Source organism: Crinia signifera, chromosome 6 (assembly GCF_055691185.1).
Source record: "Crinia signifera chromosome 6, ASM5569118v1, whole genome shotgun sequence".
In the NCBI taxonomy this organism is placed as follows: domain Eukaryota; kingdom Metazoa; phylum Chordata; class Amphibia; order Anura; family Myobatrachidae; genus Crinia; species Crinia signifera.
In genome coordinates, this window is record NC_139222.1 from 1,864,571 (window position 1) to 1,879,587 (window position 15,017).

The following is a 15,017-nucleotide window of genomic DNA, read 5'->3' on the forward strand; positions in this document are numbered from 1 at the left end:
CACATATATACAATGTCCTCAGTCACTGTGTGTCTCCTACAGATGGGCCCAGTAACAGGAATACCCCAGAGAGATGTCCCCGTCCTCTGTATTCCCAGGATAATCACATATATACAATGTCCTCAGTCACTGTGTGTCTCCTACAGATGGGCCCAGTAACAGGAATACCCCAGAGAGATGTCCCCGTCCTCTGTATTCCCAGGATAATCACATATATACCATGTCCTCAGTCACTGTGTCTCCTACAGATGGGCCCAGTAACAGGAATACCCCAGAGAGATGTCCCGTCCTCTGTATTTCCAGGATAATCACATATATACAATGTACTCAGTCACTGTGTGTCTCCTACAGATGGGGCCAGTAACAGGAATACCCCAGAGAGATGTCCCCGTCCTCTGTATTCCCAGGATAATCACATATATACCATGTCCTCAGTCACTGCGTGTCTCCTACAGATGGGCCCAGTAACAGGAATACCCCAGAGAGATGTCCCCGTCCTCTGTATTCCCAGGATAATCACATATATACCATGTCCTCAGTCACTGCGTGTCTCCTACAGATGGGCCCAGTAACAGGAATACCCCAGAGAGATGTCCCCGTCCTCTGTATTCCCAGGATAATCACATATATACAATGTCCTCAGTCACTGCCTGTCTCCTACAGATGGACCCAGTAACAGGAATACCCCAGAGAGATGTCCCCGTCCTCTGTATTCCCAGGATAATCACATATATACCATGTCCTCAGTCACTGCGTGTCTCCTACAGATGGGCCCAGTAACAGGAATACCCCAGAGAGATGTCCCCGTCCTCTGTATTCCCAGGATAATGACATATATACAATGTCCTCAGTCACTGTGTGTCTCCTACAGATGGGCCAGTAACAGGAATACCCCAGAGAGATGTCCCCGTCCTCTGTATTCCCAGGATAATCACATATATACAATGTCCTCAGTCACTGCGTGTCTCCTACAGATGGCCCAGTAACAGGAATACCCCAGAGAGATGTCCCCGTCCTCTGTATTCCCAGGATAATCACATATATACCATGTCCTCAGTCACTGTGTGTCTCCTACAGATGGGCCCAGTAACAGGAATACCCCAGAGAGATGTCCTCGTCCTCTGTATTCCCAGGATAATCACATATATACCATGTACTCAGTCACTGCGTGTCTCCTACAGATGGGCCCAGTAACAGGAATACCCCAGAGAGATGTCCCCGTCCTCTGTATTCCCAGGATAATCACATATATACAATGTCCTCAGTCACTGCCTGTCTCCTACAGATGGACCCAGTAACAGGAATACCCCAGAGAGATGTCCCCGTCCTCTGTATTCCCAGGATAATCACATATATACCATGTCCTCAGTCACTGCGTGTCTCCTACAGATGGGCCCAGTAACAGGAATACCCCAGAGAGATGTCCCCGTCCTCTGTATTCCCAGGATAATCACATATATACAATGTCCTCAGTCACTGCCTGTCTCCTACAGATGGACCCAGTAACAGGAATACCCCAGAGAGATGTCCCCGTCCTCTGTATTCCCAGGATAATCACATATATACCATGTCCTCAGTCACTGCGTGTCTCCTACAGATGGGCCCAGTAACAGGAATACCCCAGAGAGATGTCCCCGTCCTCTGTATTCCCAGGATAATGACATATATACAATGTCCTCAGTCACTGTGTGTCTCCTACAGATGGGCCAGTAACAGGAATACCCCAGAGAGATGTCCCCGTCCTCTGTATTCCCAGGATAATCACATATATACAATGTCCTCAGTCACTGCGTGTCTCCTACAGATGGCCCAGTAACAGGAATACCCCAGAGAGATGTCCCCGTCCTCTGTATTCCCAGGATAATCACATATATACAATGTCCTCAGTCACTGCGTGTCTCCTACAGATGGGCCCAGTAACAGGAATACCCCAGAGAGATGTCCTCGTCCTCTGTATTCCCAGGATAATCACATATATACCATGTACTCAGTCACTGCGTGTCTCCTACAGATGGGCCCAGTAACAGGAATACCCCAGAGAGATGTCCCTGTCCTCTGTATTCCCAGGATAATCACATATATACCATGTCCTCAGTCACTGTGTGTCTCCTACAGATGGGCCCAGTAACAGGAATACCCCAGAGAGATGTCCCCGTCCTCTGTATTCCCAGGATAATCACATATATACCATGTCCTCAGTCACTGTGTGTCTCCTACAGATGGGCCAGTAACAGGAATACCCCAGAGAGATGTCCCCGTCCTCTGTATTCCCCGGATAATCACATATATACAATGTCCTCAGTCACTGTGTGTCTCCTACAGATGGGCCCAGTAACAGGAATACCCCAGAGAGATGTCCCCGTCCTCTGTATTCCCAGGATAATCACATATATACCATGTACTCAGTCACTGCGTGTCTCCTACAGATGGGCCAGTAACAGGAATACCCCAGAGAGATGTCCCCGTCCTCTGTATTCCCAGGATAATCACATATATACCATGTCCTCAGTCACTGTGTGTCTCCTACAGATGGGCCCAGTAACAGGAATACCCCAGAGAGATGTCCCCGTCCTCTGTATTCCCAGGATAATCACATATATACCATGTCCTCAGTCACTGTGTGTCTCCTACAGATGGGCCCAGTAACAGGAATACCCCAGAGAGATGTCCCCGTCCTCTGTATTCCCAGGATAATCACATATATACCATGTCCTCAGTCACTGTGTGTCTCCTACAGATGGGCCAGTAACAGGAATACCCCAGAGAGATGTCCCCGTCCTCTGTATTCCCCGGATAATCACATATATACAATGTCCTCAGTCACTGTGTGTCTCCTACAGATGGGCCCAGTAACAGGAATACCCCAGAGAGATGTCCCCGTCCTCTGTATTCCCAGGATAATCACATATATACCATGTACTCAGTCACTGCGTGTCTCCTACAGATGGGCCAGTAACAGGAATACCCCAGAGAGATGTCCCCGTCCTCTGTATTCCCAGGATAATCACATATATACCATGTCCTCAGTCACTGTGTGTCTCCTACAGATGGGCCCAGTAACAGGAATACCCCAGAGAGATGTCCCCGTCCTCTGTATTCCCAGGATAATCACATATATACCATGTCCTCAGTCACTGTGTGTCTCCTACAGATGGGCCCAGTAACAGGAATACCCCAGAGAGATGTCCCCGTCCTCTGTATTCCCAGGATAATCACATATATACCATGTCCTCAGTCACTATGTGTCTCCTACAGATGGGGCCAGTAACAGGAATACCCCAGAGAGATGTCCCTGTCCTCTGTATTCCCAGGATAATCACATATATACAATGTCCTCAGTCACTGTGTGTCTCCTACAGATGGGCCCAGTAACAGGAATACCCCAGAGAGATGTCCCCATCCTCTGTATTCCCAGGATAATCACATATATACAATGTCCTCAGTGACTGCGTGTCTCCTACAGATGGGCCCAGTAACAGGAATACCCCAGAGAGATGTCCCCATCCTCTGTATTCCCAGGATAATCACATATATACCATGTCCTCAGTCACTGTGTGTCTCCTACAGATGGGCCCAGTAACAGGAATACCCCAGAGAGATGTCCCCGTCCTCTGTATTCCCAGGATAATCACATATATACCATGTCCTCAGTCACTGCGTGTCTCCTACAGATGGGCCCAGTAACAGGAATACCCCAGAGAGATGTCCCCGTCCTCTGTATTCCCAGGATAATCACATATATACCATGTCCTCAGTCACTGCGTGTCTCCTACAGATGGTGCCAGTAACAGGAATACCCCAGAGAGATGTCCCCGTCCTCTGTATTCCCAGGATAATCACATATATACCATGTCCTCAGTCACTGCGTGTCTCCTACAGATGGGCCCAGTAACAGGAATACCCCAGAGAGATGTCCCCGTCCTCTGTATTCCCAGGATAATCACATATATACAATGTCCCCAGTCACTGTGTGTCTCCTACAGATGGGCCAGTAACAGGAATACCCCAGAGAGATGTCCCCGTCCTCTGTATTCCCAGGATAATCACATATATACCATGTCCTCAGTCACTGCGTGTCTCCTACAGATGGGGCCAGTAACAGGAATACCCCAGAGAGATGTCCCCGTCCTCTGTATTCCCAGGATAATCACATATATACCATGTCCTCAGTCACTGTGTGTCTCCTACAGATGGGGCCAGTAACAGAGATACCCCAGAGAGATGTCCCCGTCCTCTGTATTCCCAGGATAATCACATATATACCGTGTCCTCAGTCACTGTGTGTCTCCTACAGATGGGCCCAGTAACAGGAATACCCCAGAGAGATGTCCCCGTCCTCTGTATTCCCAGGATAATCACATATATACCGTGTCCTCAGTCACTGTGTGTCTCCTACAGATGGGCCCAGTAACAGGAATACCCCAGAGAGATGTCCCCGTCCTCTGTATTCCCAGGATAATCACATATATACAATGTCCTCAGTCACTGCGTGTCTCCTACAGATGGGCCCAGTAACAGGAATACCCCAGAGAGATGTCCCCGTCCTCTGTATTCCCAGGATAATCACATATATACCGTGTCCTCAGTCACTGTGTGTCTCCTACAGATGGGCCCAGTAACAGGAATACCCCAGAGAGATGTCCCCGTCCTCTGTATTCCCAGGATAATCACATATATACAATGTCCTCAGTCACTGCGTGTCTCCTACAGATGGGCCCAGTAACAGGAATACCCCAGAGAGATGTCCCCGTCCTCTGTATTCCCAGGATAATCACATATATACCATGTCCTCAGTCACTGTGTGTCTCCTACAGATGGGCCCAGTAACAGGAATACCCCAGAGAGATGTCCCCGTCCTCTGTATTCCCAGGATAATCACATATATACAATGTCCTCAGTCACTGCGTGTCTCCTACAGATGGCCCCAGTATCAGGAATACCCCAGAGAGATGTCCCCCGTCCTCTGTATTCCCAGGATAATCACATATATACAATGTCCTTAGTCACTGCGTGTCTCCTACAGATGGTGCCAGTAACAGGAATACCCCAGAGAGATGTCCCCGTCCTCTGTATTCCCAGGATAATCACATATATACAATGTCCTTAGTCACTGCGTGTCTCCTACAGATGGGCCCAGTAACAGAGATACCCCAGAGAGATGTCCCCGTCCTCTGTATTCCCAGGATAATCACATATATACCATGTCCTCAGTCACTGCGTGTCTCCTACAGATGGGCCCAGTAACAGGAATACCCCAGAGAGATGTCCCCGTCCTCTGTATTCCCAGGATAATCACATATATACCATGTCCTCAGTCACTGTGTGTCTCCTACAGATGGGGCCAGTAACAGAGATACCCCAGAGAGGTGTCCCCGTCCTCTGTATTCCCAGGATAATCACATATATACAATGTCCTCAGTCACTGTGTGTCTCCTACAGATGGGCCCAGTAACAGGAATACCCCAGAGAGATGTCCCCGTCCTCTGTATTCCCAGGATAATCACATATATACCATGTCCTCAGTCACTGCGTGTCTCCTACAGATGGGCCCAGTAACAGGAATACCCCAGAGAGATGTCCCCGTCCTCTGTATTCCCAGGATAATCACATATATACCATGTCCTCAGTCACTGCGTGTCTCCTACAGATGGGCCCAGTAACAGGAATACCCCAGAGAGATGTCCCCGTCCTCTGTATTCCCAGGATAATCATATATATACCATGTCCTCAGTCACTGTGTGTCTCCTACAGATGGGCCCAGTAACAGGAATACCCCAGAGAGATGTCCCCGTCCTCTGTATTCCCAGGATAATCACATATATACAATGTCCTCAGTCACTGTGTGTCTCCTACAGATGGGCCCAGTAACAGGAATACCCCAGAGAGATGTCCCCGTCCTCTGTATTCACAGGATAATCACATATATACAATGTCCTCAGTCACTGTGTGTCTCCTACAGATGGGGCCAGTAACAGAGATACCCCAGAGAGATGTCCCCGTCCTCTGTATTCCCAGGATAATCACATATATACAATGTCCTCAGTCACTGTGTGTCTCCTACAGATGGGCCCAGTAACAGGAATATCCCAGAGATATGTCCCCGTCCTCTGTATTCCCAGGATAATCACATATATACCATGTCCTCAGTCACTGTGTGTCTCCTACAGATGGGCCCAGTAACAGGAATACCCCAGAGAGATGTCCCCGTCCTCTGTATTCCCAGGATAATCACATATATACCATGTACTCAGTCACTGCGTGTCTCCTACAGATGGGCCCAGTAACAGAGATACCCCAGAGAGATGTCCCCGTCCTCTGTATTCCCAGGATTGTACAGAAGAGAATCACAGGACCCCACAGGAGGATCAGGTAGGTGGGATTTAGGGTCTCACCAATATTCCAAAGTGACTGTCACTATATCTATTTATTACCAGTTATTTATATAGCGCACACATATTCCACAGCGCTTTATAGAGAATATTTGAACATTCACATCAGTCCCTGCCCCAGTGGAGCTTACAATCTTTATTCCTTATATAGTTTGTTGGGAGCCAATTAGCCTACCAGTATATATTTGGATTCTGGGAGGAAATCAGAGTACCTTGACCTCAATGTTCTTAATATAGGGTGAAGATCTGATTATTATTAAAGAAGAAGTAGAAGAGATGTATGTGACAAGTAATCAGCAGTGTAAGGAGGAGGAATTCCCTACAGATATCAGCCCAGGTGAGTAATAAACACTTATTACAGAATAGAGAACCTATTATACTCCTGCTCTCCCCCTCACATCATGTCACTGTGTGTTACCAGCCCAGAGATCTGACCAGTCTCCTCCCCGCACTCTCTGGTGTATCTCATACATCAGGATCCATCAGCCCCTATTATACTCCTGCTCTCCTCCTCACATCATGTCACTGTGTGTTACCAGCCCAGAGATCTGACCAGTCTCCTCCCCGCACTCTCTGGTGTATCTCATACATCAGGAGCCATCAGCCCCTATTATACTCCTGCTCTCCCCCTCATATCATGTCACTGTGTGTTACCAGCCCAGAGATCTGACCAGTCTCCTCCCCGCACTCTCTGGTGTATCTCATACATCAGGAGCCATCAGCCCCTATTATACTCCTGCTCTCCCCCTCACATCATGTCACTGTGTGTTACCAGCCCAGAGATCTGACCAGTCTCCTCCCCGCACTCTCTGGTGTATCTCATACATCAGGAGCCATCAGCCCCTATTATACTCCTGCTCTCCCCCTCACATCATGTCACTGTGTTACCAGCCCAGAGATCTGACCAGTCTCCGCCCGCACTCTCTGGTGTATCTCATACATCAGGAGCCATCAGCCCCTATTATACTCCTGCTCTCCCCCTCATATCATGTCACTGTGTGTTACCAGCCCAGAGATCTGACCAGTCTCCTCCCCGCACTCTCTGGTGTATCTCATACATCAGGAGCCATCAGCCCCTATTATACTCCTGCTCTCCCCCTCACATCATGTCACTGTGTGTTACCAGCCCAGAGATCTGACCAGTCTCCTCCCCGCACTCTGTGGTGTATCTCATACATCAGGAGCCATCAGCCCCTATTATACTCCTGCTCTCCCCTCACATCATGTCACTGTGTGTTACCAGCCCAGAGATCTGACCAGTCTCCTCCCCGCACTCTCTGGTGTATCTCATACATCAGCAGCCATCAGCCCCATTATACTCCTGCTCTTCCCCTCACATCATGTCACTGTGTGTTACCAGCCCAGAGATCTGACCAGTCTCCTCCCCGCACTCTCTGGTGTATCTCATACATCAGGAGCCATCAGCCCCTATTATACTCCTGCTCTCCCCCTCACATCATGTCACTGTGTTACCAGCCCAGAGATCTGACCAGTCTCCGCCCGCACTCTCTGGTGTATCTCATACATCAGGAGCCATCAGCCCCTATTATACTCCTGCTCTCCCCCTCACATCATGTCACTGTGTGTTACCAGCCCAGAGATCTGACCAGTCTCCTCCCCGCACTCTCTGGTGTATCTCATACATCAGGAGCCACCAGCACCTATTATACTCCTGCTCTCCCCCTCACATCATGTCACTGTGTGTTACCAGCCCAGAGATCTGACCAGTCTCCTCCCCGCACTCTCTGGTGTATCTCATACATCAGCAGCCATCAGCCCCATTATACTCCTGCTCTCCCCCTCACATCATGTCACTGTGTGTTACCAGCCCAGAGATCTGACCAGTCTCCTCCCCGCACTCTCTGGTGTATCTCATACATCAGCAGCCATCAGCCCCATTATACTCCTGCTCTCCCCCTCACATCATGTCACTGTGTGTTACCAGCCCAGAGATCTGACCAGTCTCCTCCCCGCACTCTCTGGTGTATCTCATACATCAGGTGCCATCAGCCCCTATTATACTCCTGCTCTCCCTCACATCATGTCACTGTGTGTTACCAGCCCAGAGATCTGACCTGTCTGCTCCCCGCACTCTCTGGTGTATCTCATACATCAGGAGCCATCAGCCCCTATTATGCTCCTGCTCTCCCCCTCACATCATGTCACTGTGTGTTACCAGCCCAGATATCTGACCAGTCTCCTCCCCGCACTCTCTGGTGTATCTCATACATCAGGAGCCATCAGCCCCTATTATACTCCTGCTCTCCCCCTCACATCATGTCACTGTGTGTTACCAGCCCAGAGATCTGACCAGTCTCCTCCCCGCACTCTCTGGTGTATCTCATACATCAGCAGCCATCAGCCCCATTATACTCCTGCTCTCCCCCTCACATCATGTCACTGTGTGTTACCAGCCCAGAGATCTGACCAGTCTCCTCCCCGCACTCTCTGGTGTATCTCATACATCAGGTGCCATCAGCCCCTATTATACTCCTGCTCTCCCTCACATCATGTCACTGTGTGTTACCAGCCCAGAGATCTGACCTGTCTGCTCCCCGCACTCTCTGGTGTATCTCATACATCAGGAGCCATCAGCCCCTATTATACTCCTGCTCTCCCCCTCACATCATGTCACATGTGTGTTACCAGCCCAGAGATCTGACCAGTCTCCTCCCCGCACTCACTGGTGTATCTCATACATCAGGTGCCATCAGCCCCTATTATACTACTGCTCTCCCCTCACATCATGTCAATGTGTGTTACCAGCCCAGAGATCTGACCAGTCTCCTCCCCGCACTCTCTGGTGTATCTCATACATCAGGAGCCATCAGCCCCTATTATGCTCCTGCTCTCCCCCTCACATCATGTCACTGTGTGTTACCAGCCCAGATATCTGACCAGTCTCCTCCCCGCACTCTCTGGTGTATCTCATATATCAGGAGCCATCAGCCCCTATTATACTCCTGCTCTCCCCCTCACATCATGTCACTGTGTGTTACCAGCCCAGAGATCTGACCAGTCTCCTCCCCGCACTCTCTGGTATATCTCATACATCAGCAGCCATCAGCCCCATTATACTCCTGCTCTCCCCCTCACATCATGTCACTGTGTGTTACCAGCCCAGAGATCTGACCAGTCTCCTCCCCGCACTCTCTGGTGTATCTCATACATCAGGTGCCATCAGCCCCTATTATACTCCTGCTCTCCCCTCACATCATGTCACTGTGTGTTACCAGCCCAGAGATCTGACCAGTCTCCTCCCCGCACTCTCTGGTGTATCTCATACATCAGGTGCCATCAGCCCCTATTATACTCCTGCTCTCCCTCACATCATGTCACTGTGTGTTACCAGCCCAGAGATCTGACCTGTCTGCTCCCCGCACTCTCTGGTGTATCTCATACATCAGGAGCCATCAGCCCCTATTATACTCCTGCTCTCCCCCTCACATCATGTCACATGTGTGTTACCAGCCCAGAGATCTGACCAGTCTCCTCCCCGCACTCACTGGTGTATCTCATACATCAGGTGCCATCAGCCCCTATTATACTACTGCTCTCCCCTCACATCATGTCAATGTGTGTTACCAGCCCAGAGATCTGACCAGTCTCCTCCCTGCACTCTCTGGTGTATCTCATACATCAGGAGCCATCAGCCCCTATTATACTCCTGCTCTCCCCCTCACATCATGTCACTGTGTTACCAGCCCAGAGATCTGACCAGTCTCCTCCCCGCACTCTCTGGTGTATCACATACATCAGGAGCCATCAGCCCCTATTATACTCCTGCTCTCCCCCTCACATCATGTCACCGTGTGTTACCAGCCCAGAGGTCTGACCAGTCTCCTCCCCGCACTCTGTGGTGTATCTCATACATCAGGAGCCATCAGCCTCTATTATACCCCTGCTCTCCCCCTAACATCATGTCACTGTGTGTTACCAGCCCAGAGATCTGACCAGTCTCTTCCCCGCACTCTCTGGTGTATCTCATACATCAGGAGCCATCAGCCCCTATTATACTCCTGCTCTCCCCCTCACATCATGTCACTGTGTGTTACCAGCCCAGAGATCTGACCAGTCTCCTCCCCGCACTCTCTGGTGTATCTCATACATCAGGAGCCATCAGCCCCTATTATATTCCCGCTCTCCCCCTCACATCATGTCACTGTGTGTTACCAGCCCAGAGATCTGACCAGTCTCCTCCCCGCACTCTCTGGTGTATCTCATACATCAGGAGCCATCAGCCCCTATTATACTCCTGCTCTCCCCCTCACATCATGTCACTGTGTGTTACCAGCCCAGAGATCTGACCAGTCTCCTCCCCTCACTGTCTGGTATATCTCATACATCAGGAGCCATCAGCCCCTATTATACCCCTGCTCTCCCCCTCACATCATGTCACTGTGTGTAACCAGCCCAGAGATCTGACCAGTCTCCTCCCCGCACTCTCTGGTGTATCTCATATATCAGGAGCCATCAGCCCCTATTATACTCCTGCTCTCCCCCTCACATCATGTCACTGTGTGTTACCAGCCCAGAGATCTGACCAGTCTCCTCCCCGCACTCTCTGGTGTATCTCATACATCAGGAGCCATCAGCCCCTATTATACTCCTGCTCTCCCCTCACATCATGTCACTGTGTGTTACCAGCCCAGAGATCTGACCAGTCTCCTGCCCGCACTCTCTGGTGTATCTCATACATCAGGAGCCATAAGCCCCTATTATACTCCTGCTCTCCCCTCACATTATGTCACTGTGTTACCAGCCCAGAGATCTGACCAGTCTCCTCCCCGCACTCTCTGGTGTAACTCATACATCAGGAGACATCAGCCCCTACTATACTCCTGCTCCCCCTCACATCATGTCACTGTGTGTTACCAGCCCAGAGATTTGACCAGTCTCCTCCCCGCACTCTCTGGTGTATCTCATACATCAGGTGCCATCAGCCCCTATTATACTCCTGCTCTCCCCTCACATCATGTCACTGTGTGTTACCAGCCCAGAGATCTGACCAGTCTCCTCCCCGCACTCTCTGGTGTATCTCATACATCAGGAGCCATCAGCCCCTATTATGCTCCTGCTCTCCCCCTCACATCATGTCACTGTGTGTTACCAGCCCAGAAATCTGACCAGTCTCCTCCCCGCACTCTCTGGTGTATCTCATACATCAGCAGCCATCAGCCCCATTATACTCCTGCTCTCCCCCTCACATCATGTCACTGTGTGTTACCAGCCCAGAGATCTGACCAGTCTCCTCCCCGCACTCTCTGGTGTATCTCATACATCAGGTGCCATCAGCCCCTATTATACTCCTGCTCTCCCTCACATCATGTCACTGTGTGTTACCAGCCCAGAGATCTGACCTGTCTGCTCCCCGCACTCTCTGGTGTATCTCATACATCAGGAGCCATCAGCCCCTATTATACTCCTGCTCTCCCCCTCACATCATGTCACATGTGTGTTACCAGCCCAGAGATCTGACCAGTCTCCTCCCCGCACTCACTGGTGTATCTCATACATCAGGTGCCATCAGCCCCTATTATACTCCTGCTCTCCCCCTCACATCATGTCACCGTGTGTTACCAGCCCAGAGGTCTGACCAGTCTCCTCCCCGCACTCTCTGGTGTATCTCATACATCAGGTGACATCAGCCCCTATTATACTCCTGCTCTCCCCCTCACATCATGTCACTGTGTTACCAGCCCAGATATCTGACCAGTCTCCTCCCCGCACTCTCTGGTGTATCTCATACATCAGGTGACATCAGCCCCTATTATACTCCTGCTCTCCCCCTCACATCATGTCACTGTGTGTTACCAGCCCAGAGATCTGACCAGTCTCCTCCCCACACTCTCTGGTGTATCACATACATCAGGAGCTATCAGCCCCTATTATACTCCTGCTCTCCCCCTCACATCATGTCACTGTGTGTTACCAGCCCAGAGATCTGACCAGTCTCCTCCCCACACTCTCTGGTGTATCACATACATCAGGAGCTATCAGCCCCTATTATACTCCTGCTCTCCCCCTCACATCATGTCACTGTGTGTTACCAGCCCAGAGATCTGACCAGTCTCTTCCCCGCACTCTCTGGTGTATCTCATATATCAGGAGCCATCAGCCCCTATTATACTCCTGCTCTCCCCCTCACATCATGTCACTGTGTGTTACCAGCCCAGAGATCTGACCAGTCTCCTCCCCGCACTCTCTGGTGTATCTCATACATCAGGAGCCATCAGCCCCTATTATACTCCTGCTCTCCCCCCTCACATCATGTCACTGTGTGTTACCAGCCCAGAGATCTGACCAGTCTCCTCCCCGCACTCTCTGGTGTATCTCATACATCAGGAGCCATCAGCCCCTATTATACTCCTGCTCTCCCCCTCACATCATGTCACTGTGTGTTACCAGCCCAGATATCTGACCAGTCTCCTCCCCGCACTCTCTGGTGTATCTCATACATCAGGAGCCATCAGCCGCTATTATGCTCCTGCTCTCCCCCTCACATCATGTCACTGTGTTACCAGCCCAGAGATCTGACCAGTCTCCTCCCCGCACTCTCTGGTGTATCTCATACATCAGGAGCCATCAGCCCCTATTATACTCCTGCTCTCCCCCTCACATCATGTCACTGTGTGTTACCAGCCCAGAGATCTGACCAGTCTCCTCCCCGCACTCTCTGGTGTATCTCATACATCAGGAGCCATCAGCCCGTATTATACTCCTGCTCTCCCCCTCACATCATGTCACTGTGTGTTACCAGCCCAGAGATCTGACCAGTCTCCTCCCCGCACTCTCTGGTGTATCTCATACATCAGCAGCCATCAGCCCCTATTATACTCCTCCTCCCCCTCACATCATGTCACTGTGTGTTACCAGCCCAGAGATCTGACCAGTCTCCTCCCCGCACTCTCTGGTGTATCTCATACATCAGGAGCCATCAGCCCCTATTATACTCCCGCTCTCCCCCTCACATCATGTCACTGTGTGTTACCAGCCCAGAGATCTGACCAGTCTCCTCCCCGCACTCTCTGGTGTATCTCATACATCAGGAGCCATCAGCCCCTATTATACTCCTGCTCTCCCCCTCACATCATGTCACTGTGTGTTACCAGCCCAGAGATCTGACCAGTCTCCTCCCCTCACTGTCTGGTATATCTCATACATCAGGAGCCATCAGCCCCTATTATACCCCTGCTCTCCCCCTCACATCATGTCACTGTGTGTAACCAGCCCAGAGATCTGACCAGTCTCCTCCCCGCACTCTCTGGTGTATCTCATACATCAGGAGCCATCAGCCCCTATTATACTCCTGCTCTCCCCCTCACATCATGTCACTGTGTGTTACCAGCCCAGAGATCTGACCAGTCTCCTCCCCGCACTCTCTGGTGTATCTCATACATCAGGAGCCATCAGCCCCTATTCTACTCCTGCTCTCCCCTCACATCATGTCACTGTGTGTTACCAGCCCAGAGATCTGACCAGTCTCCTCCCCACACTCTCTGGTGTATCACATACATCAGGAGCTATCAGCCCCTATTATACTCCTGCTCTCCCCCTCACATCATGTCACTGTGTGTTACCAGCCCAGAGATCTGACCAGTCTCCTCCCCACACTCTCTGGTGTATCACATACATCAGGAGCTATCAGCCCCTATTATACTCCTGCTCTCCCCCTCACATCATGTCACTGTGTGTTACCAGCCCAGAGATCTGACCAGTCTCTTCCCCGCACTCTCTGGTGTATCTCATATATCAGGAGCCATCAGCCCCTATTATACTCCTGCTCTCCCCCTCACATCATGTCACTGTGTGTTACCAGCCCAGAGATCTGACCAGTCTCCTCCCCGCACTCTCTGGTGTATCTCATACATCAGGAGCCATCAGCCCCTATTATACTCCTGCTCTCCCCCCTCACATCATGTCACTGTGTGTTACCAGCCCAGAGATCTGACCAGTCTCCTCCCCGCACTCTCTGGTGTATCTCATACATCAGGAGCCATCAGCCCCTATTATACTCCTGCTCTCCCCCTCACATCATGTCACTGTGTGTTACCAGCCCAGATATCTGACCAGTCTCCTCCCCGCACTCTCTGGTGTATCTCATACATCAGGAGCCATCAGCCGCTATTATGCTCCTGCTCTCCCCCTCACATCATGTCACTGTGTTACCAGCCCAGAGATCTGACCAGTCTCCTCCCCGCACTCTCTGGTGTATCTCATACATCAGGAGCCATCAGCCCCTATTATACTCCTGCTCTCCCCCTCACATCATGTCACTGTGTGTTACCAGCCCAGAGATCTGACCAGTCTCCTCCCCGCACTCTCTGGTGTATCTCATACATCAGGAGCCATCAGCCCGTATTATACTCCTGCTCTCCCCCTCACATCATGTCACTGTGTGTTACCAGCCCAGAGATCTGACCAGTCTCCTCCCCGCACTCTCTGGTGTATCTCATACATCAGCAGCCATCAGCCCCTATTATACTCCTCCTCCCCCTCACATCATGTCACTGTGTGTTACCAGCCCAGAGATCTGACCAGTCTCCTCCCCGCACTCTCTGGTGTATCTCATACATCAGGAGCCATCAGCCCCTATTATACTCCCGCTCTCCCCCTCACATCATGTCA

The 15,017-nt window shown here is 50.8% G+C and overlaps 3 protein-coding genes across 5 annotated transcripts in view; 2 read left to right on the forward strand and 1 right to left on the reverse strand.

The window, feature by feature from the left end:
• Positions 1 to 15,017, reverse strand: part of LOC146009797 (uncharacterized) — a 928,908-nt gene that overhangs the window by 64,481 nt on the left and 849,410 nt on the right. The gene's annotated exons all lie outside the window — the stretch shown is intronic.
• LOC146009800 (uncharacterized) overlaps positions 1 to 15,017 on the forward strand; it is a 185,381-nt gene that overhangs the window by 25,047 nt on the left and 145,317 nt on the right. The window lies entirely within an intron of this gene.
• LOC146009845 (uncharacterized) overlaps positions 1 to 15,017 on the forward strand; it is a 31,213-nt gene that overhangs the window by 3,521 nt on the left and 12,675 nt on the right. The window contains exon 2 of the mRNA XM_083150384.1: positions 6,627 to 6,726. Coding sequence (XP_083006510.1) covers positions 6,666 to 6,726 — 61 coding nt within the window. The 5' untranslated portion in view covers positions 6,627 to 6,665. The remainder of the gene's footprint in view (positions 1 to 6,626; positions 6,727 to 15,017) is intronic.